The 26,579-nt window shown below is 43.1% G+C and overlaps 1 protein-coding gene across 1 annotated transcript; it reads left to right on the top strand.

Moving 5' to 3' along the window:
* Positions 1-24,663, top strand: PLA1A (phospholipase A1 member A). The gene is made up of 11 exons (XM_066616377.1): positions 1-65; positions 2,327-2,528; positions 6,874-7,051; positions 9,485-9,593; positions 10,909-11,010; positions 11,730-11,819; positions 12,314-12,481; positions 14,510-14,599; positions 20,402-20,513; positions 21,452-21,616; positions 23,810-24,663. Exons 1-11 carry the CDS (start codon positions 5-7, stop codon positions 23,892-23,894), a joined length of 1,362 nt encoding a protein of 453 aa, XP_066472474.1. The 5' UTR covers positions 1-4; the 3' UTR covers positions 23,895-24,663.
* Positions 24,664-26,579: the final 1,916 nt, after the last annotated feature.

The following is a 26,579-nucleotide window of genomic DNA, read 5'->3' as shown; positions in this document are numbered from 1 at the left end:
AAAGATGGTGGAAGGTCCCAGCAGATGGGTCATAGTACAACTGCTTTTCATCTTTGCTGCTGCAGGTAAGGAAGGTGCTGGCAGACTTTCAAATGTCTGTCGTGGTAGAGGTCCGGGAAGGACCGGGTGGAGGGCAAGGATGGACCTGACAATTGTGTATATTAGTAGAGGTTTCAACAGTTAGTAAATGATATGAACCTTTAAATTCTGGGACCCCTGAACAGGTTGCAGTAAAGCAGGTATGCTCAACTTGCAGCCTTTCAGGCTCAACAAGGACAACCAGCTGGTTGCTGTAGCTTGCCAGGTGCTCAATAATCCCCCTGTTTCTGTAGTCTCAGGTATGCAGCAAAATGAAGAGCCTTTAGCCCCAGATGGTAGGCTGTAGTAAAGTCCTTGGGCTATAGTCACATCAGGGAGGTAGACACAGCTCTTTTCTGTTCTGTATGTGACCATGACCCTCATTCATGAAGTTCCAAAGAACCTTCAAAAATAGAAAAGAGTGTAAGTTCAATGCTGGAAATGCTTCATGTTCCCTGCATCCACCAACCCATATGTGGTGAACATGCTAAAAGATACAGTTTTACTGGAAGCAAGTCATAGGGGTCAGAAATTAGACTGTGGACCTTGACCCTTTCAAATGTCTGCTGTGGTGGAGGTCCAGGAAGGACCAGGTGAAGGGCAAGGATGGACCTGACAATTGTGTACATTAGTAGCGATTTCAACAGAGAGTAAATGATATGAACCTTTAAATTCTGGGGCCCCTGAACAGGTTACAGTAAAGCAGATATGCTCAGCTTGTAGCCTTTCAGTCTCAACAAGGACAACCAGCTGGTTGCTGTAGCTTGCCAGGTGCCATAGTCTTTTGGGGCAATCTTTTCAATCTTTTGTTGATGTTACAGATCACAAAGGGCAATAATTATATATGTGTTAAAAAATCTCTTATCACAGACATGCTACGGACTATGAAAATCATTTGGGTGCAGCCCTGGAAAAGTGTTTACCTTTCCTTCCTTCCCAAATGCAGAATGGCTACTGAAAACATTGCAAATGGACAAATTGATTGACATCGTTCATGAGAGTTGGGTTATCACAATGGACAAATTTAGCTGATGGATGGACTTTATTAGTTACGGTCCTTGAATATGCATTATGATTATATTAGACTGAAAGGAAGTCTATTTTTGTAACTCTTGCTTTTCTTGAAAAAAGAAGAAAGGATATTACTTAGGAAAAAAAAATCATAACTGACAGTATTAATTACAAAGAGGAAGAAACACAATCAGAGCCTTCTCTTTTGAGTTGGAACTCTTTATTTCCGATATTAAAGAGGGGGCATTAGAAATAAACTCAAAATAAATTCCAAAGTCATTACAAACTGAGCTCAATTCCCCTTCAAATATCGCCTTGGCTTATAATGTCTCAGTGCCAGCCCTCTCTTCTGCCACTTTCCTTTCCTTGTCTTTCCCAAGCTATGGTGGTCCAGTGAGGCCTCGTGGTCCACCAAATGTAAGTAACTTCTGTGTAAACAAACTCAATAGGATGTTGCTGCCAGGAGACAAAATTTACATCTGAAATCTAGGAACAGCTAGGGCTCCCTTCCTCACCTCACCTCCCACCTAAAGTACTTCCAAAAGACAGAGGTTCCCTCAGCCCAGATGCTATAGGAGATATCTGGAAGGCCAACCGCTCAGGTGTAGCGTGACACATGCCTAGCTAGCTGATGACAATCAGCTGGGAGGTGAATGATGGTTCCAGGGACAGACTTTAAAGCTGAGCCTCAGGCTGCCAAGGTAGATGAAAGAAGGAGAGGATAGAGAAAGCATCAAGGAGGATGAGAAGAGTTGAAGTGCAGAGACAAGCTACTGTGAGGAAGGCGGCTGGCCTAAGAATGACCTATCAGAGTGACCTGGCAAAGACATAGGAGTGTTAGAATTACTCATCTGAGCCATCTCCTGCCTTGGGATGAGCCAAGGAGGTGCTCCTGAAACTATAGCCAGACTTGCTCTGCCACAGACCTGGAGGAGACTATGTGCCATCGGAAGACTTGGCTCTTGAAACCCCACTCTCCCTTTGGTCAGCCTAGCTTCCTGGCTGTCTTCCGTGACAAAACCAGAGTCAAAATGGCTCCTCTACAGTCAACTGTCTGAGGACTGCAGCAACCTTTTCATGTGCTTAGTAAAATACATGGGATGTGAGGAACCATGGAGAGGCTGTGCACGCAGAAGGAACTGATCCTTGGTGTCCAAAGCCATCTTCAGTAATAACATATAAGCCATGTTCTATTCTACTAGCAGATAACAGCTGGCTCTGCTAAATCTCATTCCAGTGCCTGAAAAGCTTATGGGAAGCCAAGCCTGCACTGACTTCCAGTCTGCAAGCTTCCTGCGGGGTACCAATCTCCGAGTTCAGTTTCTTCTGTTCACACCTTCAAATTCCGGCTGTGGACAGCTCCTTTCTATAAGTGATGACCTCCAGTACTCCAGCTTCAATGCCAGCTTGGGAACTAAAATTATCATCCATGGTTTCAGGTACAAAACTGAACAATTTGCATCTGGAAAATATCTTGGTTCCCACTAACATTATGAAATAGTTTGATTAGTCATTTTTGCAAGTGGTTTGGTCTCAGTGGCAGCAAATGGACACGTTTGCCTAAATTTATTACATTACAATATTTATATCCTACACTTTCCTGTCCTGTTAAATTTAAATGGATAATCCAAACAAGATAATCCATTCAAGAGGGAATGGCCCTTCTCCATTCCTTCTTGTGAGCTTCCATCCATATCCAGATCTATTCTGAACTTCTGAGGTGAGACTCATCTGACCTAGTGTATTTTTCTTCCAAGAATTTTAAACACTCTGAAATGTCTGAAGAAACACTCTGGAATTTTAAACACTCTATTCAATGGGCATAGTCTGAACAAACCAGATATTTCTGATCGCAAAATCAGTCACACGCCATTCATTATTTGGAATGTAAAAAAATTTCAAGCTAGCCAACAGTTTAGATACATCAGTGTTTTCACTAAGAGAAGCAATTTGTACTTGCAGTTTGGACCTCTGAGAGCAGGATGCAGGGGGTACATTGTACCTGGAGCTGAGGTAAAAAAAAGGGGGGGCTGGGAGCCAAATTTCACATTTAAACGGAGAAAGGTAGAGGCCCAAAAGAAATGTTGTACCCTCTGATAAAATTCCTCTCTTACAGTGTAAGAAATGAATGAGGCAGGAGTACCATCAGTCCTAGAACCTTTTCATGTGGTTGTGTTGACTTTTCTACAATGGTTAACAGGGAAAGTTTTTTTACCTGCCTCCATAAAAACTAAATTAGATGTGACTTTGAACATTCCCTGCGTGTTTGATTTGTTTGTCTGTAAATAGGTGCAATGGGGGACTCCAATCTGGTTCAGGAACCTATGATTCTTTTAGGATACAAAGACAATAAACACACCAATAGGTGAAGAAGCAAGGTTTAATATGACAAGTTCAAGTAATCAAAGCAGGTTTATCAATATAGTACAAACAGGATGAGCAATGTTTAAGCCACTTCTATTGTCCTGGTATAGACGAACTCCAGCAACAGCCAACAGGGGTGTATAACTCTTCTCCCAAAGCTCAGACTTACACCAATATGCCCCCTCTATGAGTATCTCAGAGGATTTAAATTGCTTGAAGCTACATACCTTCTATCTCATACAAAATGGCTTTTTATGCCATATGTGCCTCCCAGTCTCAGCCACTCTGGCCTTGGACTGGTGACCAAAGTATCCCAAGATACAATAAACATCAAAGGAGGCATCTTCTTGATAAGCAGTGACTGCTGTCTGGTGCCAGAAAGCTAGTAAGAGTGAACTCAACAATTCTCGTTATATAGTCAATGGGGCTTACTCTCAGGTAAATGTAGAAAAGATTGCAGTCTGTGTCTATAAGTAGAGATCATAAGAACAGCCCCACTGGATCAGGCCGTAGGCCCATCTAGTCCAGCTTCCTGTATCTCACAGCGGCCCACCAAATGCCCAAGGGAGCACACCAGATAACAAGAGACCTCATCCTGGTGCCCTCTCTTGCATCTGGCATAGCCCATTTCTAAAATCAGGAGGTTCCACATACACATCATGGCTTGTAACCCGTAATGGATTTTTCTTCCAGAAACTTGTCCAATCCCCTTTTATTTATTTTTTTATTTATTGAATAAAGATATGGGTAAAGGAACCAAATATACATGGGTTGAAGGTAATAAAAAGGGGAAAAACATTAGGAATTCGCAGAACTGTAGTTATTACCATTTTAAATCACCATCAAAAAATTAATTACTGCTTTCCTCCATTCTATAATGTCAATACCAATTTAACAACAATTCAGTCTAATCTTGTCTATAATTGTCATAAACATTAATGTGTTTACTTTTGTCAATTTTGATTTTACTTAATTGACTCTTAATCATTTATCCATCTGTGAAACGGATTCCATAATTGCTGTATTGTTTCCAGTCATGACATCACTTCCGGTGGGTCCCAACAAGATTCTTTTTCTAAAAAGTGGGTCCCGATGTTAAATGTGTGAGAACCACTGCATCGTATGATGCAGTGGGGTGCAGCAACGGTGCAGCACCACAGCCACTGCCTGGGGCATGGCCCCCTGCCCACAGCATAGGAGGTGGTCCATCATGGGGGCGACGTGGCCTCCCACATTGGGTGATGAAACACTAGTAACGCCTCTGGGGCTCACAATCATATTAACCAAGTCTCAAAAAAGCAGGCTGAACATTGGGAAGAACTGGTGCAGACAGTACTAACTCCTGGAAGCAAAAAGGCTTCTGGTGATGCTGCCACTACAGAATGTCACATGAGGGGAGATGGATTTTTCCATTTATTTGCACTGTAGTATGATTTAAACTCCCCCCCCCACCTGCTGATTACAAAAAATCCAACCAAAACAGGGCAAAATGAAGTCCTATCCTTTTACTCAGGCCTGCAGAGAGTAAAAGTGAGAGGACACTTTGCCTTCATCCTCAAAACAACTTTCTGAGCTTCTGTTTATTGAATCAGTAATTTTGAACCAGTTACTAGTTTTTCTGTGTAGGCAGGTTTGGTTCTGCTTCGGGTATAAGCTTCGCTATTGTTTCCCATGTCAAAATTTATGATATTCCAAAGTTCTAAATTCTCTAAGTGCTTCCCAAACATTTTCATACCAGGACCCACTTTTTTAAAACAACAATCTATTGCAACCCACATAGCTTAGTAGACCAAAAAAGAAGAAAAGAAAACGAGATCTTGAAAGAAATATCTTATTTATTATTAATAAGCAATTAATAATTAATAAGTGGGCTCCTGAGGCTGCTAGAGACCTTATGTAATTATGTGTGTGAAAACATTTGCTAGACTTTCCCTAGAAATGGTTTGAGGACTGTTTTCCCAAACCTTTACAGTCATTCCAGGGGACCCAGAAGGCTGAATTGGAGCGCAAGGTGTATAGTTTGGGTCTTCTAGGCTAGATAAAAGGCTGAAACTGGGTTCATTCATGATCTATTCTATAGCATGCCAATTACTAGAGAAAATTGAAAAATGTGATGTTTTAATTTTGGGGTATGAAGTTTACCTCACACCACAGGTTAGCATTTCAGCCATGAAAGTGTTCTCTCCACCTGGACTGCCCACTGCTACACTTTTCTTCTGCAAACTGATGCTTGAAAAGTTTTTTTTAACATACAGGTCCAGCCTATTTATACACGGATTTGACTCAACATGAATGGCCCCTACAAATGAGAAAGAATGTGCTGATCCCTGGAGAAGGGGAAAAATGCATCCCTTTAAAATCAGTTTTAAAAACTCAATAATTGGTTTCCAAAAAATCAATAATTGGTTTTATTGAACCAAAAATTGGTTTCCAAAAAATCAATAATTGGGTTTTTTTTTAAACAGAGAGAAGACAATGATTTGATGTATTATGGATTTGAAGATTGGTTTTGAAGGATTAGATAGTGGTATAGATTACCATTTGTTAATGTTTGGACTTTATGTATCTAAAATATAACTAGTAGGAATTTTTTGGCTTCGCTCTTGCTACACCATTAGAATATTGTTTATGTATTTTATGTTTATTATAGTTAAATAAATAAATAAAAATAATTTAAAAAATCAGTTTTAAAAACTGAACAGTCCTTTAACAACAGCTTCCTTAATGAGAGAGGGGTAGCAAGGCTAACAATCCATCAATCCTTCTCTCTCCTTCGGACCCCTCCCTTCCCCCAGCACATGAAAGAAACGTGATCATTTTGCATTGGTGAAGGGAGGGGCTGAGTGAAGTGCTGATGGATTGTCTTCTTAATGACTCTTATCTTGGAGTCAAAAGGTCAGCAAGGCTGTTTTTCAATAACTGGAGCAAAGAAACTTTGTTTTTTAAATTGATTTGCTATAGTGCATTTTTTTAAATCCACGTGAGTGCTTGAAATGGAACCTACGCGAATAATTAGTCTCAACCTGTATTTCAGAAACTTTTCATAATCCACCTAAAATGGTCTTGCAACCCACTGGTGGGTCCCAACCCACAGTTTGGGAAGCACTGCTCTAGCCTCTTTCACCTCGGAGTCACTTTCATTTCACTTTTGGTTTTGCACCATTGCATCTGCCTGCAGAATGTGTTTCACTATAAGTGCTGCTGATAAGGATGGGAGGTAGTTATAGGCACTGCACAAACTGATAACGAGCAGCCTGAGATCAGGCCTTGCTTTTAACTTTGCAGGGACTTCGACCTGTCATGGTTAGTACATTTTGAAAGTCCGCTGGTTTGTTAAATGTCACACTTTGTGGAATAGGCCTCACTCATCCATCTTAAGAGGAAGCAAGCTCATGCATTCATTTCTGTCTGTCTCCTCAGGGCACTAGGCACCAAACCCTCCTGGATAAATGGGCTCATTTCATCCTTGCTGAAGGCAGCCCCGGTCAATGTGATTGCTGTTGACTGGGTGAATGGAGCTACTGCAGCCTATCATAATGCAGTAGAAAATGTCACAGAGTTGGCATTGGAAATAACCAGTTTAATCCGGAAGTTCCTGGTAGGTGAAATGTACTTTGAGGTTTGGCTATTTGGCTAAAACACATTGAATCCAAGACAGTTCAGGCAGTTTCTTCCTCTCTGCTGCTAAAACAAACAAACAAAATGGGACCTTTACCCAGTACACAGGATCATGCATCAAGGTGCATGATTCAAATGAATAGGTGTGGTGCCTGGGGGTACTTGCCTTGCTTTTGGGTAGGTCGGAGGTGGTAGTGGCCCAGAGAATATCTTTTCAAGTGCCGCTATTGTGACAACTTCACACTTTCTTAGTGAGAAAGGAAGGATCTGACCACATTGATAATTTTGTAACCTTTAGGATTGACTGCTGCCATATGTTCTACGTAAACGTGCCCTTGAAGACAACTCAGAAGTTATACAATGTGCATAATGCCACTGTTGATACGAGGCGGCAGAAGCTTATTTGGCTGATTTTACAAAAGTTGCACAGGCTGCCAGTTTGCTTCTGGTCTGAATTCAAGGTGCTGTTGCTCACCTTGAAAGACCTACATACAGTACTCCTGTTCCATATGGCTTCTCTACGGGAGGTAAAAACATCAGATACATGAGCACGGCCTTTGCTCTCCTTGCTCTAAGATAGTAAAATGCAATCCCAGATGAGGTCTGAAATGGTAGCTCTCTCATTTCTTTCCAAAAAGAATGCAAAACCTTCTTATTCTGAAGGGAGATTCACTTCTGAGATTTGTTGTGCTGTCATTATGCCTTTTTTCTGCTTCATTCAATTAATCAAATAATCACAGTACTGTACTGTTTAATATGGGGGTTTAAGTTTGTGTTTAATCTTTTCCTGTTGTTAGATAGGTGTTATCATTACTGAACCCTGAGGCGAGGAAATGTGGGAGGAAATTTAAATACAGTAACTAAAAATAAATCAATGTAAATATACGTATTGCTGTTCCTGAAAGGTTGAGATGTGTCCATTGTCAGTGATTGGAACATTGCTAAACATTACTTTACAGTGATCGGAACATTACTAAAAGTTAGGAAGTTATAAAAGTTGGAAAGGAACAGATTAAAGAATAAGGATGCAATCCTAACCCCTTATGTTAGTGCTTTCCAGCACTGGTATAGCGGTGCCAATGGGACATGTGCTGCATCCTGCAGTTGGGTGTCACTCATGGAGGCCCCCTCAAAGAAGGGAATGTTTGTTCCCTTACCTCAGAGCTGCATTGCCCTTATGTCAGTGCTGGAAAGCACTGACATAAGGGGTTAGGATTGCGCCCTAAGACAAACAAATGAATTTAAATCAGCAGGATTTGTGAAATCTGATTGTCCATCTTTCCATTTATAATATTTCTATCGCTTCTTCAAATAGCTCACAAAGTTAAGGCAATCAACAGTAACAATAAATAGACAGCATAAAACAATAAAAACAGAAGCAAAGTTAACATGAAAGGCAGTAAACACCAGGCTAAAAAGAATCCAGAGCATGTTTCCAGAGCATGGATGACTGTGCCAGGCTATTGCTGTCCAGGAAAAATGGCACCTCAGCCAGAGCTGGTAGAAAGTGTGTTACAGAGGCCACTTGGTTCTCTGTTGTTATGTGAAAGGACTCCAAAGTTGGCCCTGATCCTTCTGGAGAAGGAGTGCAGACTCATTCAGAACAGGACAAACCACCAGCCAGCCAAACCAATCTTGCTGCTCTCTTAGCAGGATTCCACTACCTCTAGTTGGCCCTCATCCACGCCATTATCTGGTCAGGGCAGTGGCTCAGCAGTTCTGTGGCTTTATCTGTGTTTAAGAGAAAGAGAAATAAAAGTTGGGTGTCGCCAGCACAGTGATGGCAAAGCTCTAACCAAGATAGTATAAAGAGCCACCGTCACTTATTTGTGCTGGTTTGTATAGTGAAAAGGAGGACATTTCAGCAGATACAACTCTTTGTACCTCTGCATGACAAGCTCTGTCTGCCAAAATCCTTTCTGCAAAACTCAAGGTTTACAGGAACGCTGATGGCCTCCTCTGCAGCTAGTCATCCTGCTCTCATGCAAAAAAAGTTAAAATGCTGCCATCTGCAAACTTCTTGTTTTTCTCCTTATCTGATCAATTGGTTCTGTATTGCCTAACACCTCCCCAAATGGAACCATTCTACTCTCTAAACATTTTTATACTGCATTTGATGGTATGATCCCATACCTTTTTCATTAGTAAACCATATGTCAGTGGGGCAGCCTGTCAGGTAAGGAACAATCCAGGCTGCCACTTCCCTGTTTTTGAAGCATCCTTCATTTTTGCCTTGCTTCGCATTTGGAACAGATCAATAACATGAAAAGGGCATGCAAGTGAAAAACATGAAGATAGAATTAATCTGTCTTGAACTGAAAGAGCAGGTTGCTGGGAGAAATGTTTCCTGAAGTGTGTTTTGAGAAGAAAATACTAAACTTTCATGAATATGCCTATCTTTTTGATTCTTCAGGCTTTGGGGGTGCCAAAGACATCCATCCACCTTATTGGTGTGAGCCTTGGAGCCCATGTTGGGGGTCTTGTTGGCTATTTCTATGAAGGTTCCCTGGGGAGAATTACTGGTAAGGAAATCTGCTCCCTTAACAGCACAATCCTATGCATATCCTCGCAGAAGTTTTATTGAATTCAGTGGGACTTACTCCCAGGAAAATGCGTGTACTGAGGCTTCTCAATCTTCTACTGCCCCAATCTGCTTCATCAGCCACTGCAGCTGCAGCACACCCCAGAATGCCTCTTGGCTTCCTGGTAGCGCCCCAGAATGCCTTGCAGCTTCCAGGTAGCGCCAGTGCACAACCCACCAAAAATTGTGATGTTTGAGAAATGCTGGAGTATAGGATTGCAGCCTTATGTTTTCTTAACCCAAGTAAGTGTGCGTGTAGCAGTGTTTCTCAAACTGTGGGTTGGGACCCGCTAGGTGAGTTGCGAGCCAATTTCAGGTGGGTTCATTTCAATATTTTATTTTTAATCTGTTAGACTGGATTCTACCATGGTATGTGACTGCATTTGTGGAAATGTTATAGACCTGTACTTTGTACTGTGTATATTCTTTTTACAATGATAGTAAATGGGACTTAATCGTGGGTAGGACTGCAATCTTGGATTGTTAAAAAATTTTCCTGCTTGATGATGTCACTTCCAGTCATGACATCACTTCTGGTGGATCCTGACAGATTCTCATTCTAGAAAGTGGGTCCTGGTGCTAAATGTGTGAGAACCACTGGTGTATAGGATTAGTTTTCCAAACTCCAAGTCTTCAAATATACTAATGTAGTATTTTACCTCTACAATGTGCACTGCTATCCATCTATGGCTGCGTGACTGAATGAAACAGAAAAAAAGTATCTGTTTTTCTTGCAGTTTAATTTGCAGTACATTTGCATTTCTGGGTTTAGTGAGGGAGTAGATGAGTGAGATTTCTTTTTCTTCAGGAAACCGATTTTCTTATCAAAATAAAGGAGGGCAATTAATTTCACTTTGCCATTTGTTTATGAGATCTGCTCACTTTAATAGTTAACCTTTTAAAAAGATGGTTTTAGATGAGATGTGCTGTTTTTATAATCTATTGTTCTTATATTGTTTTATTATTTTTATATGATGCTTTAGTTGTATTGTTTGATTTCAAATATTTGTGTAAAAGAAATCTCGGATCTCTCACAATCATGTGTAGTTTGGCCTTTGTTCTTTTTAAAATTTTAATCTGCAAAGTGCCATCAGGCTCCACTCCTGCTGCAACAGGCTTTACTCCTGAACTTCCGGGCTTCACTTCCTGAATGTCAGGGTCTGAGTTTCAGGTGACCTGGCATCCCCTTATCTAGCAAGGTCATTAAGATAGCATGGATCCTGTGATACGCCAACACTATTTTTATCATGTTCCAGGTTTGGATCCTGCAGGACCCAAGTATACCAGAGCCAGCCGTGAAGAGCGCCTTGATCCTGGAGATGCTCTCTTTGTGGAAGCTATTCACACAGATGCAGACAGTAAGCTGGTTGTGTCTCGTCTCTCCCTATTCTTTCCCTCTTGTTTGCCCTCCCCTGTCTAATGTTGCAAATTGGAGAAGCGCATGATATAGGGACTTTCTGGAGATACCATCCCCACGGCTTGCTTACAGCCCAATTCTAAGAGACCTTTATGCCACTGGAACAAGCATTCCAGTGGCATAAACCCTTTCACAGCTGTTGCAAACTTGGCAGCACCAGTTTGCATGGCTTGGCCACCACCACAAGCAGCAAGTAGCCAGGTCCATGCTATAGTGGATAGTGGACACCATCAGAGCAGGTAAACCCTTGCAGGGGTCTGGAGGAAGGCAGGAAGGGGTGGAATGAGGCAGGGTTGCACACAATGGGGAGATGATGGGGATGGAGTGGAGGGCAGATCAAGCCTGGGAAGGGAGCAAATTCAGTGGCAGTGGTGTCCACCAAATCTGAATCTCCTTCCCAGGCTGAATCCACCTTCCTGTATCAACATAGACATGTGCCAGCTATAGAGCTGGAACAGGTACGAGTTGACCCATGGCAGCTGCTGGGGCATAGTCAAGGGTGAGATCTCACACTGGTGGCTGCTATTTTAATTAAAACAAAAACAGATGCACAAATGAGATGTTCAGCAGCTATAGTTTCACACCAAATCTGATCAACCCTTCCAAATGACTTTAGTGGCAGAGGAAGGGGGGGCAATTCTAACTCAGGTTGTCTTTCAGATTTTGGTATCCGGATCCCTGTTGGCCACATTGATTACTACATCAATGGAGGCCGAGATCAGCCTGGATGTCCCCGTTTCTTCTCATCTGGTGAGGTTTATGGCTTATTATCAGAAGCTGCTTTTCACAGTCATTTTTCACTCCTGGCCACATCATCATAGCTCCCCGAAAAAAGAGAAATGTAGCTACTTGCCTTGCTCCTTGCAGTGCAATTCATTTCAAAACTAGAGGAAGTGCAGGTCATGCTGGGAACTCCCGCTGCATTCTGCATGTTCTGTTTTATTTAGAGGGACCGTAAAGGAGGAGTGAGGTGAGTGGGTAGTGAGGCTAATGAGGTTTCCCTATTGAGTTTAGCTGGAAGAGTCAATCTGAAATTAGCTCAAAATTGTTCCTGGTGCTGAAATTAGGTCTCTAGGAACCTCGTTAGTATATACAGTATTCACAATCTTAATTTTGTTCATCCAGAAAAAAACTTCCATCTCTATTTCTGTATGCTAGAGTGAAAAATACAGTACTTTAGAATACAGACCTATGAACTCTCCTATGATCTTAAGTTTTCTATGCTCTCTCTTTCTCTCCTGCAGGCTATAAGTATCTGATTTGTGATCACATGAGGGCTGTGCATTTCTACATTAGTGCCTTGGAGGACTCCTGCCCCATGATGGCGTTCCCTTGCTCTAGTTATGCTGATTTCATGGCTGGGCACTGCTTAGACTGTGTTAATCCTTTTTTGCTTTCCTGTCCCAAAATAGGTATGTTACTTCTTTCTGATTAACCCTGTCATACTAGATGTATACATGGGTATCCAGGAATCTAGAATTTTGTTGGAAAATGTGATTCTAAGAAATGTCACATTTACTCACAAGATGAGAAGTGAAATGACAGTTGCATTTGTGCTTCTTACAAATCTTATTGGAATTTCTGTACAAGTAGGAAAGGGGTAGGATTGCAGACCCCTCATCTGACTAATGACAGAAGATAGGTAGCAGGCTCACATGCAATCATTCCACCTACCCCATGTTTTGCCAGATTCCAAGGCCAAGCTCTGCCTGGAGAATTATGCCCACTTTAAGCAAATTGGCTCCCCTTCTTTCCCCCAACAAATGACCCTGGTTCTGCCCTGCAGTCCTGCTGGACCCCATCTCCAGGGTAGCTCGCCTGTTCAACCTGCAGAGGTCCTCTCTCCTGCCAGCAGCCTCCCACCACTACAGCAGACCCTTGGTCCTCAGCAGGTCTTGGGCACAGCAGCCACACACCAAACTCCAGTGTCTCCAGCAGTCTGTTCCAGCAGTCTCCAAAGTCCATTCACCAATGTCTCCAGTCTCTCCTCAAGCTTTTCCTCCTTCTGCTACCCACACCAAACTCTCCCTTCATCAGGTGCTTTTATGCCTGAGGGCCCTATTGCCTTCAAGTAGACAATATTCAACCCTGAACCCAATGAAGTTGGCCGGCTGGGCTTGAAGTAAGAATAGTAAACAAAGTAAGATAAATTAATTCTCTGATCACTTTAGCTATAAATGGTCCCTATGCTTGTGACTTACAATTGTCCCAAGAATCCTCACTTCCTACACTTACTCTCCAGTAAGTTGGTGTCTTTTGGGTGCCAGTATTAGGTTCCCATGTAGCAGACCAACACAACAAGCTTCTTGGAACTTAGACCTTCTCAGAGCTTTCGTTGGATGATGCGATCAGCTTACCTGATTTGAGGAGTGAAGCCCTCATGGCTGCTCCATCCTGCTCTTTTACCTATATCAGGGGTGTCAAATTCGTTTCATACCAAGGGCTAAATACCATTCATAATGCCTGCCGAGGGCCGAAAGTGATGTCATTAGGCAGGCAGTGATGTCATGAAACAGGTCATAACCGAAAATAAGCACTTCTTCTCATTTAGGAGCTCATTCACTGCAAATGACAAAAGAGAAAATACACAAATCTTGATCATATTTCAAGATAGGAGAGAGCCCAATTTTCATGTGGGCTGCCCTTTCAGCAGTAGCACCTCAGCACTGCTCAGCAGCTGAAAGCCTGAGGGCAGGATAAAAAGCTTCCATGGGCTGCATTCGGCCCCCGGGCCTTATGTTTGACATCTGTGACCTATATAGACAGGTTTGGCTGCCTGTCTAAGGGAATCAGCTCTTAATTTTGGGCAGAATAACTTCTGCAGACAGGATGAATCTACAAGCTCCTGGGGAGATAATAGAATTTCAAATAAAGGACAAACACTGCTCATTAGCTGCTTACTAGGCTGCTGAACTTGCATAGGAGCTTCTGGAGAGTTAGAAGTGTCCAAAAATGGAGGGGAAAAAATAGGGGGAAAACAGTGCATTTGTCACATTTAAAAGAGATTCTGCATGCTAGTTAAGTGTTACATATTCTTTTCCCATATTCTTCCTAGAGATGAATTCTGTGGCGTGTATAAATTATGCACAATAATGCAATAAGCAAATCATTGCCAATTTTATCTTACATTTTGCATCTGTTAGCTATAAGGAGGAACCAAGAGTTAAGTTGGAAACAGAAGGACTCCATTATATTGGGTATCTTACACAACCTCACCTCCCCTATTCATCACACTCACACACTTTCAGGCCTTTCTTCAGAGATATCAATGTTTGCAGCTTGCTTTGTTTTCAGATTGAAAGTTGAGATTTTCAAGAAGCTGAGTTCACAAATGCCATGTTCACGCTGTTTTGGGGCAAGAATTGCGGAATACGCACAGCCCCAACCTGCTCTGTTCTTACCCTGGGTTCCTTCTGCATTCGGTTCTGTTTTCATTTTAGGACTGTTGGACAATGGAGGAGTCAACATGGAAAAACTGCCCACAGAGGTAAAAGTTTATTTGGCCACTGCTAGAACTGCACCTTACTGCGGTGAGTAGCAGGGCATCTGGTGGGGAATTTTTCTTGATATTATCCTGGGGGGAGTATACAGAATCCCACAGATGCTAGGCTCTTTTAGATGTTCACTGAATGCATGTGGCAGGAGAAGCGTGTGACCTACACACATTTATTTGAAGGTCTGCATGCAGCCCACGTAAGCAACTCTTTCCATATACGTAACTGGGAACTTTTGTTTTTCAGAGTTACCAGTCACATACACAGGGATACGTACGTATGGCTGTGGTCATTATTACACTTCCCTTACCTTTGCACATGCAGGTGTACACAGTGTGAACATCTGAAAGGAGTCATGAAAACTGCTGATTCACACATGCACATACATCAGTTGATTTCTCATACCAAACTAGACATGACATGAGAAGCATGTTTACTTTCCAGTTCATAGGTCTTTTCTTTGCCCCACAATTTTTTTCCCCTTGTATAAAATGTTTTGATCTATATGTTTTGATCTATCTGGTGTGCTCCCTGGGGCATTTGGTGGGCCGCTGTGAGATACAGGAAGCTGGACTAGATGGGCCTATGGCCTGATCCAGTGGGGCTGTTCTTATGTTCTTATGTTCTTATTGCATTCAGTATCAGGTTCCCAGCCAATGCTGCAATCTCAGATCAACCATGAACTAAATTAACATTTAACCATAGAGACTATTGAAATCCACATATAGGTGCCTGGGAATGCAGTGATCTTGGCAGAGGCAAAGTAGTGAAGGCATAATTGTTCAGTCCCACGCATATAGGGCACACAGAAAGTGAAAGTGCATGCATGAGAATACAGAAAAGCAGAGTCAACCAGAGATAACCACATGGTTATCAAGTGGTATCTTGTAGTTAGAGATGTAGGCCCAAATCCTAACCCACTTTCCAGCACTGGCATAGCTGTGTCAGTGGGGCATGTGCTGCATCCTGAAGTTGGGTGGCAGTCACAGAGCTCTCCTCAAAGCAAGGCAATGTTTGTTCCCTTACCTCGGACCTGCATTGCCCTTATATCGGTACTGGAAAACGGGTTAGGATTGTGCCTATAATTTAATATGTCTAGTTTGACCTTTGATTACTGAAGGTTGGTGTGTGAATTGACTCCAAAGCAAAGCACTGTGCATGAGATGACAGGAGAAGATAGGGAGGTTTGTAGTTCTCACACGCTACAATCATTTAGTCTTGAATAAGCATGCGTAAACCAGCGCTGAGAATACAGTGTATGAAATGCATCCTGTCTTGTAGGCTGTGTCAGCTCCTCGTGAAGCACCAAACAGATTATTTATTACGCTGTGCAGCTGAAACATTGTTTATGTAGAATTTTTAATGTTCCTTATACAGTTCCAAGGAGCTGATTCCAACTGTAAACTTGGACTGCAATCTAACCTCACTTTCTTGAGAGTAGATTTAGAGACCTTTATTGGCATTAATTCATGTTCCAACAAATGAGTCATTAAAGTAAAATAAAATGTAAAATAAAAAGAAATAAAGAATTAAGAATAAAATAAAAATAAAGTAAAATAAAGCTCACACAAATTTAAAGTTAAAATGCAAACAGGCCATACAAATAAACATTACACCAATCTCTTTCCATACTTTTCTACCACGGACAAAAGGAAATTAGTAGTGCCCTGCAACACATCTACTGGGCCGTCATTTAATAAGTATACAAGTTTCATGTGCTCTGGGAGCCCATTCTTCTTCGCTAGATTAGATTCTAGAAAGCGCATAGCCATAGAATTGTTGTTTGGAAACCTTCAGTCTTGAAAGACTATGGTATAAGCCTACAGCACCCAGTATTCACAGGTGGTCTCCCATCCAAGTACTAATCAGACCTGACCCTGCTTAGCTTCCAAGATCTGACAAGATCAGGCATGTGCAGGGTAACAGTTGCTGTCTAGCCATATATGTGGGAGAGGGCCTCAACCTGGAGCAGAGAACAAGGGCAGAGCCAATCAAGAAGAGGGACCTTATGGTGCCTTCCTGAGGTTACTGCCGAAGGAACAACATTAAATCTAGCTTGTGTAATTACACGACATTCCTTAGGATTAATCAAAAGAGTCAGATAAGGAGCCATCTGGTTGTGGGCTAACGGAATGTGGAAATTTAAGGGGGAACAAGTTCGTGTGGCCTGGCTAAGAAAGTTTTGAAATTCGATGTCCGCAAGCCCCTGTTTAACTTTTGAAAGGAGTTCTGTTTCCGAAGAGAGGACCAGATGGTCGAAAAGAAGGCCCTTAGATTCTATTTTCTTCCAGATGCTAGTGAGCCACACAGTGGTATCTTGTTCAGACTATCCTGGCTAGTGCAAAAAAGGACACGCAGCCAGTACTTAAAGGTTAGCTACCATGCCCTAGTCTCCAACAATGATTGCCCCCGTTCTAAACAAGTAGCTGCATAAGGTGCATATTTAGGGAGACCCAGTATACCCCTAAAGAACTTAGCCTGAGGATGCTCCTGGGAGTAAGTGCCATTGAGCACTATAAGACTTACTTCTGAGTAGACCTGGTTAGGATTGTGCCTTTAGTTTATTGAGAGCCCAATCCTGAGCTCGGCTTGCCGGCTTACTGTCGGCTTGCACTGTCACAAACGTGCCATAAAGCACATTTGCAAGGCCCAGCACTGGCCAGTGCCGGGCTACCACCAGACAGGCACCAGACTTCTGCCGCTCAGAGGTCACGCAGACCACTGGGCACCGGAGAGGTAAGCGGGAGTGAGAGGGGAGGCGGGAAGGAGGCATTCCAGGGAGGGCAGGGAGGAGATGTTCTGGGCATGTGGGAGGCAGAGAAAGGGTGGGGGGAGGGAGCAGAGAGGGAGGGAGGCGGGACTAGTGGAGCAATGCTCCACCAGATCCAAAGGCTCCTTGTTTGGTTCTCCGCCTTACAGGGAGGCTCTTGATTTACTGCCAACATTTTGGTTGGCGGTGAATTGAATAACCCCATTGCAGGGCTACTCACTTTACCCAGGGGAAGGGGACTCACTTTACTACCACTGTAGCCCCACGCCCTGGGCAGCTCAGGATTGGGCTGTGAATCAAAAAAGCTTGTTTATTTATCTTGAATTTTGTGTGTCTATTAATCCTATCGCCTAATCATTAGGCTCTAATGCAGTGGTTCTCAAACTTTTAGTGTTGGGACCCACTTTTTAGAATGAGAATCTGTCAGGACCCACAGGAAGTGACTAGAAGTGAAACCATTAAACGGGAAAAATTTTTAACAATCCTAGGCTGGAATCCTACCCACACTTACCCAGGAGTAAGTTCCATTTACTGTCATTGTTAAAAGAATATATATAGTAACCTGTTAAAAGTGCAGATCTGTAACATTTCCCCAAATGCACTCACATATCAATCCAATATATTAAAAATAAAATACTGAAACAAATGGGGACCCACCTGAAATTGGCTCGCAACCCACCTAGTGGGTCCTGACCCACAGTTTGAGAAACACTGCCCTACTGCATTGTAATACATGTTGTATCATACAACTGCATAGATTTGGAGGAGCATGACTATTGATGGTATGCCAAAAATAGCAGCAGTTTTGAAATCCTTGCACAATAAACATCAGAATATTCAGATAACCATGAAATTGTTTATAGATATTGTTTGGAACTTTGTCCTGCCAGGTGATGCCGAGGATGCATTGGAGGCAGCGCATGTGGAAAGCGTTCAGTTTCCTCTCCTGTTGTGAGTGAAGAGTCCATGACTCGCTGCAGTACAGAAGTGTACTCAGGATGCAAGCTCTGTAGACCTGGATCTTGGAATGTTCTGTCAGCTTCTTGTTGGACCAGACTCTCTTTGTGAGTCTGGAAAACATGGTAGCTGCTTTACCGATGCGCTTGTTTAGCTTGGTATCAAGAGAGTGTCGGAGATCGTTGAGCCAAGGTACACAAAGTCATGTGCATCCTCTGCATCACCTGGCAGGACAAAGTTCCAAACAACACAGTCCTGGAACATGCTGGAATCCCTAGCATGTATGCACTGCTGAAACAGAGACGCCTGCGTTGGCTCGGTCATGTTGTGAGAATGGATGATGGCCGGATCCCAAAGGATCTCCTCTGTGGAGAACTCGTGCAAGGAAAGCGCCCTACAGGTGGACCACAGCTGCGATACAAGGACATCTGCAAGAGGGATCTGAAGGCCTTAGGAGTGGACCTCAACAGGTGGGAAACCCTGGCCTCTGAGCGGCCCGCTTGGAGGCAGGCTGTGCAGCATGGCCTTTCCCAGTTTGAAGAGACACTTGGCCAACAGTCTGAGGCAAAGAGGCAAAGAAGGAAGGCCCATAGCCAGGGAGACAGACCAGGGACAGACTGCACTTGCTCCCGGTGTGGAAGGGATTGTCACTCCCGAAGATAGATAGATACTTTATTAACGGTCATCCGACCAGCTAGTCACAAAACAACACAACAAAATACACAAAATTAAAACCAACATCCCTTTACACATATATAAAATCATAAAATCATCAATTTATACTCTCAATTTTCTTTCTTATCAACTGTGCAGCATGGCAGAAACGGGCCACCCTGAGCGATATATCAGGATTTACATCAGACAGCAGTAAGGCAAGCTGCTCCTCCACCTGCATTCCCGTTACAGCGCCAAAAACCGGGGAAATAAATTTATATCGCAAATCATCATAGTTTGGACATTGCAGAATAATGTGGGCAGTTGTCTCCACCACATTATTATGGCAGGGGCACAGTCTCTCTGAATAAGGACGCTTTGCGTAATGCCCCTAAAGAACTGCTGATAGGAGTGCATTGCACCTGGCTTTAGTAAAAGCAATCCTGAATTTTGGAATAACGATGTTATAAAAATACCTGGCAGGAGAAAGCGTAAGAGCTTGATCCCCAAGAAAAACATATGTAGAAAGTCTGGTTCTCGCAGATCTCATTTCAAGATCCACCAACCTCTGACACAAAATTTCTTTTGCGTCTCCCAGGCTCATCATCGTTAAAGACTCAGGGGAAAGATCACAAAAATTAAAGTAATCCAGGCACCTCTTTTCCCAGGAGCCTATAAAGGGATCCAAAAAGATCAAATGAGTAAAATTACCCTGTCTCGAGAGAATCTTCAAGAAATAATGCAAGGCATTTAGCCACATCGACATCTCTATACTTGGGATACCAGATTCCAGCCTAACCACAGTATTCGGCACACATCGGGGGACATACATCAGTTGACGCAAAAATTTGGTCTGGATCACCTCTAAAGACCTGGTGTTTAAATATCGGGCGATCTCAGAACCATAAAGCAATTGAGCCCTAGTTTTAGCATTATGCAGCCTTAGAGCCGCAGGGAGAAATTTGGCGCCTTTGGATGAATAAAAACGATAAATGGCACCAGATGTTTTCTGTGCTGATTGACCGACATAGTTTTTATGGGCCAAACGGCCACCTTGATAGTGAAAAATCACCCCCAGGTATTTTATTAATTTAACCTGCTGGATGGGTTTCCCATTTAGGAGCCATCGATGAGTCACTCCCGAATCAGCCTTTTCAGCCACACTAGACGCTGTTCCAGAACCACCATTCAGAGCGCGATACCATAGTCTTTTAAGACTGAAGGTTGCCAACATGTCATGTGTCTGTCTGTTTATAGAGTTTGTTACACATTGTTATCAGTGAGGAGGCCAATGTTGGTGATTTGCACTTCCTTAAGGAGACCTGCCGAGGGGCCTCAAACTGCAGGGCAGGTTTCTGGTGGTCTTACAATAGTAGCATTAGCAATCTTCTGTTAATACTGGACGCTGAGTATATCCTGTGCTGAGTGTCCCACATTGTGCTTTCCCTCTTGCTTAGTGTACCACAGCCTGGTGGAATTCCACCTGCAGCAGAGGAGGACTTTGGATACCAACATTGAGATAACCTTCCTCGTCAGCAACAACTCCTCCTTCAGAACTAGCATCAACATGTGAGTAACAGAAATCTCCAGTATGTCTCTGTAGTTCTCTGCCACTTTCTTTGCTACAATGCACCCAATAAAGTATCTGTTCAAAACATAGCGATGATAATATTGCATAGGGCCAAATATATTGATTTTCAAAGGGGTCTAAGTAAGATCTAAGTATTGTGAAGATATGAGTGCCTATGGATCTACGGCTGCTGAAATTTATGCAACATTTAATTAAATGTTGCAGAATTCAACAGTTTATTGCAGAAAAACCAGTAGTTGTGGTCCCAGGAGTCACACCAGTTGCCAGTCCAAGCACAAGGGGTCAAGTGTTTTGTTCATCTAATGCCAAATTTGCATGGCTGAATACAAAGCTGCAAAGCATCTGCAACCTTTGATGAATCACCTGTTTGGATTTCCCCTTGAGGCCTGGTCTCTTTCCAATGCCTCTTTTCTCCAGAAACTCCACTCCTTGATCCACTCCCACTCCTTGATCCATAGAAAACATTGTCACCACCTTGCAGCTTCCTGGGTGCAGGGTGACCAGATGTCCTCTTCTTCCAGGACATGTCCTCTTTTTAAGTCTTGTGTCCTGGAAAAGAACTTAAATGCCCTCCTTTTCCCTGTGAGCAGGCAGTGCAGAGCCTTCTTGGAATGAATAAATTATATGTAATAAATCATATACAATATAGTTTAAAATTTAAAACTAAGTAATCTAGTATTTAAATTAACCACATGAAATCCATATACGAGTGTTTTTAGCTTTTATTTTGTCATGCCCTATATTTTTCTTGCGTGTCCTACATTTTGGGGTGCCTTGTCCTCATTTGCGGTTATGACACCTGGTCACCCTGCCTGGGTTCCATGACAAAATCTGCAACAAGTCAATAAAGATTTCTTGACCAAACCTGGCCAAGAAGGTCTTTTGGTTCACCTACATTCCTTGTTTGGCTTCCCAGACCCAAGCAACAGACAATGGGCAAAGGCCTCCTCACTCACTCGGTCCCCTTGTGCCAGATGGAGAGAGTGACACTGAAGTACCTTCCCAAGATCTGGAGGTCAAAAAGGGATGAGACCCCTGTCATTGGTCAATTCTGTACTGCTCCCTTGCCAGTCAGTACAAGGTAAGCAAGAAGCCTGTAATTCTGAAGTCTTCTCCAGGACGGGAGTTTAAGCAAATGTTCTTGCCTTTTGGTTTTACAACTATTCGAGAGGGAGTGTAATTGAGAGGGTTAATATAAAGGGAAGTTTTTTTTCTTTCCTTGCTCCTTTTAAAGGACAAATTATGTACAGGGCAAAAACTTCAATTAATAGTTTTTCTATGGTCTTTATATTTTTTTAGACTCCTTCCATCTTTAGCCTCACCCAGTCCCTCTCAGCAGGTTACAATAAATTTACACACTAAGGGCGCAGTCCTGACCCAGGCTTGGGTGGGTGCAGGTCCCTTGTGCCAGCCCAGGAGGGACGCAAACGTACCATAAAGCATGTTTGAGCCTCTTTGGGAGTCAGTTAAGCCGGCGCACAGAGGCATGCTGGCCTGCAGAGGTTGGAACAAGCCGCTACGCTTATGGAGGCACTGAGCCTTGCATTAGCCTGGCTGGGCCTACACAAGGCTCTGAGGTAGGTGGGGAAGGGACAGGGAGGAGGCAGGAGGGAGGCATTCCTGGGCGGAGGGAGGGCAGGTGGTGGTAGGCCCCAGGGGGTAGGCAGATGGGGAGCAGGAGGTGGGGCTGGATCCAACCCCCGTTCCCTGGGGAGATCGGAGCAGCTTGAAGCCGCTCTGTTCTCCTCGGACTCAGGAGGTAGTTATGCTGGATCCAACCCCCGTTCCCTGGGGAGATCGGAGCAGCTTGAAGCCGCTCTGTTCTCCTCGGACTCAGGAGGTAGCGCAAGTCTGAGGAGACCTATAGGGGCAAGGGTGCCTTGCCCAGAGGTAAGGGGAAAAGTTTCCCCTTCCCTCTGGTTGAGCCGCTTTTGGCCCCTATCCTGTGCTGGATACAGCACAAGCCTCCTGGCTTGCCTGTTCCAGCTCAGGATAGGATTGCGCCCTAACAGAAACTAGATGTAAAATTAGACAAGAACATAAACTTATTAGATATGAACATAAAGTTCTCAGTTATAACTTAGTCACTGAGGTCCACTTTACCAGGCCAGTGTTTCTCAAACTGTGGGTCAGGACCCACTAGGTGTGTTGCGAGCCAATTTCAGGAGGATCCTCATTCATTTCAATATTTTATTTTTAATATATTAGACTTGATGCCACCATGGCAAGTGACTGCACTTGTGGAAATGTTACAGATCTGTACTTTTGACAGGTTTCTATGTAAATGCTTTTAACAATGATAGTCAGTGGGGGTTACTCCTGGTTAGGTTTGGATAGGATTGCAGTCTCGGATTGTTGAAAATTTTCCTGCTTGATGATGTCACTTCCAGATTAATTACATCACTTTCAGTGGATCCCAATAGATTGTAAAAAGTGGGTCCCGGTGCTAAAAAGTTTGAGAGCCACTGCCTTAGACCTCAAAGACAGCTCAAGACTTTTTGCATAGAGTTAGTAAAATGGTACAAGGACAGCTCGTGGCTGCTTCTTCCAATTGGGCAGACCAAACTTCAAGAGCCAGCTGGGGCCTTGGGCCAGGGACTGTGCTGGTCCAAGAGATGTTGAGGGGTGACTGTAGACAAGTCCCCTGCCAAAACCCTAGAAAAGATATGCTGATTCTGAAGCCAGGTCAGGGACAGGTGAATGAAATGGGCAAGAGCAAAAGCATAATAGTACTTCACATTCACGTAGTGCTTTCTGAATGTGCACAGAGCTTTTTCGTGTGTTATCTTGGTGTAGTTCTTACAACAACCCTGTAAGGTAAGTATATTTATCCCTATATTGCAGCTGAGGCTGAGAGGGAGCATCTTGCCTAAGGCCACCTAGTAAACTCTCATGGCAGAGGCGATTCACAAATTGGGGAAGCCCTGCTTGCAGCTCAGCCTCTTTGCTGCTGTGCTATGCCAGCATACATGAAGCAAGATGGCTGATATGTTGCTATGTATGGTAACCTTCAGTCTCGAAAGACTATGGTATAAGCCTACAGCACCCGGTATTCCCAAGCGGTCTCCCATCCAAGTACTAACCAGGCCTGACTCTGCTTAGCTTCCGAGATCAGACAAGATCAGGCATGTGCAGTATGTCACTGGGGTATCTGAGGTGTCCTGGTTGCTGATCCCAACCTCCTCCATGTATTGGGAACTTAATACAACATTTATTTAATAGGACTCATTATTGACTTTGTGACTTCCTTTAACTCTACCTGACTTTTCTGCAGTGAGAAGATGTTCTGCTTGCCTCAGCTACTGCTCGTGACAAGGAGCAACCCTCAGCCCCTCGGCCTGACCATTGCCTGTGTTTAGCGCTGCTTTGCCTGGTGTATACAGGACCCTAAAGGTGAAGTCAGACCATATATTCTCAAGAGCAAGAGAAGTGGTTTCTCTGATCTACAAACAGATGCCTTGGAATTGGGCATTCCACCTCTCTTTAGAAAGTGTCTTTTCAAAGCAGTTCTCTTTTTTTGCAATGCAGGAGAACACAGATATAACACAGCACACATCAAATGACTGGACACTGAAGCACCTTCATTTCAAAGTTACCTGTTCCTCTCAAGAGTCACAATGCACAGAATCTGGCAGACAATTATTGGCTGTCCTTCCCCAATGATGTCTTCAGTAGCTTCCTTCCACTCCAGTAGTGGTTTGTTTGCAGAGCACTTTAGAAACAGTTTTCCTTTTTTAATTATTAAGGCAAAAATGAACTTAGAATTGTATGTATATAATTTATATCCTATTTACAAGCAATTAAAAGGCTTTGAAAAAGAGGCTGTCCAAACCGCTTGTTCATAATAGCAGAAAAAAGAGTGAGGAATGAATGTGGAAAAAGTGTTTCAAAAGTAAATTAAAATTTGATCGGCCAATGTGTGTTCTATACTACAATCATGTCAGCATCAAAAGATCTGTTTTGAAACTTTGTCATATAATAAATGATATAATATCATGCAACTGCGCTAAAAATTAAGAATAAAAGGGAGAACAATTAGAAAGTAAAGCTTCACATGTGAAGGGGATCAAATTGTCATATCAGGCGTATTCCACAGGGAAACTCTATATTCTGTAAATAAACTCATAATCTAACATAATCTAACATAATCTAACATAATCTAACACTTTGCCAACAGTCTGAGGCTAAGAGGCAAAGAAGGAAGGCCCATAGCCAGGGAGACAGACCAGGGACAGACTGCACTTGCTCCCGGTGTGGAAGGGATTGTCACTCCCGGATTGGCCTTTTCAGCCACACTAGACGCTGTGCCAGAACCACCTTTCAGAGCGCGATACCATAGTCTTTCGAGACTGAAGGTTGCCAATACAATCTAACTGTTCATAAATTCAATTAATAATAGAAAATATATTCTGTGAGATTGTGCCAGAAGCAGCAATCTATACAATTAAATGCACTTGTAATAAATTACATGTATTTCAACATTAATATCATCTTAGTGGACTGACATTTTTTGGGCTGACATTTTTTTTTCTTTTATTGTCTTATATTGTTTGAGTGTTCTTAACAAAAAAGCAGAATACAAAGAAATCGTCATTCTGTATAACAAAGTAATGAAACCTTTAAAAAGATAATTGGAGGAGATCACATCTGAAATGTAACAATAAAATAAGGCCCCTGCTTGTCAGCGTGCCATTGTATCCAAAATTTGCCTGCCAGCTGAGGGGGGGGAGATAGAGTGTTCTACTGAGAAGTCAGATGGGCCTTAATGTAACCAGATACCTGAAGAGTTGAATGAAAAATGCTACATCTTAAGCCCTGAATGGTGCAGCAGCTTTTTAGATATTAGTGTCACTAATATTACTGAGCAGGTTCTGTTGGAACAGAGTAAGCTCATAGCTACAACTAAGGCTTTGGCCTTTTTGTTTCCCACAGCTGGAAGCAGATTCAAGTAATTTATATAATCTTAATATTTTATACTGGTGATTTTCAACCACATTGAATACTTTCCAAACAAGTGTTCGGACTTCTTTATTTTGGCTAAACCACTTCTTGACTAGAACAGGCACAGGGGCCCATTCATAGGAATCTGTGAGGCTTCGTGGCTTGTCCCATTACTTTCAGGTACTGCACTGTGACTCGTGATTTTGGTTGGTTCATCTGTCAAAATGCTTTTCCTGCACCTTAGTTCAGCAAAACACACTGAAAATTTGGAACCTTTTTTTGAACTCATTTATTTTGAGGCAAAGAAGCCATGATTGCTTACCCAGGGGGAGCTTCCTGGAGGGAGGCTCAGTAGGTGCTTGAACCAAGGATTGAGGTGGTGCTTGGAGGAAGGGTGCAGGTAAGAAGGGGGAAAGACTTGGAAAAAGAACACGGTCTCACCCCTGTACTTGGTGCTGGCTGGCACAATGGTTCTTGGGTTGCAGAGGGAAAGGAGGTGTTTCATTCAATATCAGCAGGTCACTGAGAAATCCATGGGTAGCCCCCAAAACGGCAACAGCCCAATCCACAGATGGTTGACCAAGGGGACTGTGACCCATCTTTTTATAATCAGGTTCCCCATAGGACAACAGAGAGACTTTGTGGGATAAGACATCAAGGACTATTCTTTTGTGTCTTGGTGGCCCTTGATGGTTCAACCACAGTTGGAGATGGTTGTCCTCTATTGTTTTATGCTCTGAGGTAGGAGACTTCTTGATTGTTCCAAAGACTTGTGAGACATGATGCTTCCTTGCCACCTGTTGGCAACCTTCAGTCTCAAGAGACTATGGTATCGCGCTCTGAAAGGTGGTTTTGGAACATCGTCTAGTGTGGCTGAAAAGGCCAATTCGGGAGTGACAAACCCTTCCACAACGGGAGCAAGTGCAGTCTGTCTCCCTGGCTATGGGCCTTCCTTCTTTGCCTCTTAGCCTCAGACTGTTGGCCAAGTGTCTCTTCAAACTGGGAAAGGCCATGCTGCACAGCCTGCTTCCAAGCGGGCCGCTCAGAGGCCAGGGTTTCCCACTTGTTGAGGTCCACTCCTAAGGCCTTCAGATCCCTCTTGC

This window comes from Tiliqua scincoides, chromosome 2, assembly GCF_035046505.1.
Source record: "Tiliqua scincoides isolate rTilSci1 chromosome 2, rTilSci1.hap2, whole genome shotgun sequence".
NCBI classification, from domain to species: Eukaryota; Metazoa; Chordata; class Lepidosauria; order Squamata; family Scincidae; genus Tiliqua; species Tiliqua scincoides.
This window is presented reverse-complemented; position numbering and strand designations above follow the sequence as displayed.

Coding starts and splice junctions, on each gene's coding strand:
- PLA1A (XM_066616377.1), top strand. CDS start 5: ATGGTGGAAGGTCCCAGCAGATGGGTCATAGTACAACTGCTTTTCATC. Junction 66..2,326: donor TTTCATCTTTGCTGCTGCAG/GTAAGGAAGGTG, acceptor ATCTCATTCCAG/TGCCTGAAAAGCTTATGGGA. Junction 7,052..9,484: donor GTTTAATCCGGAAGTTCCTG/GTAGGTGAAATG, acceptor TTGATTCTTCAG/GCTTTGGGGGTGCCAAAGAC.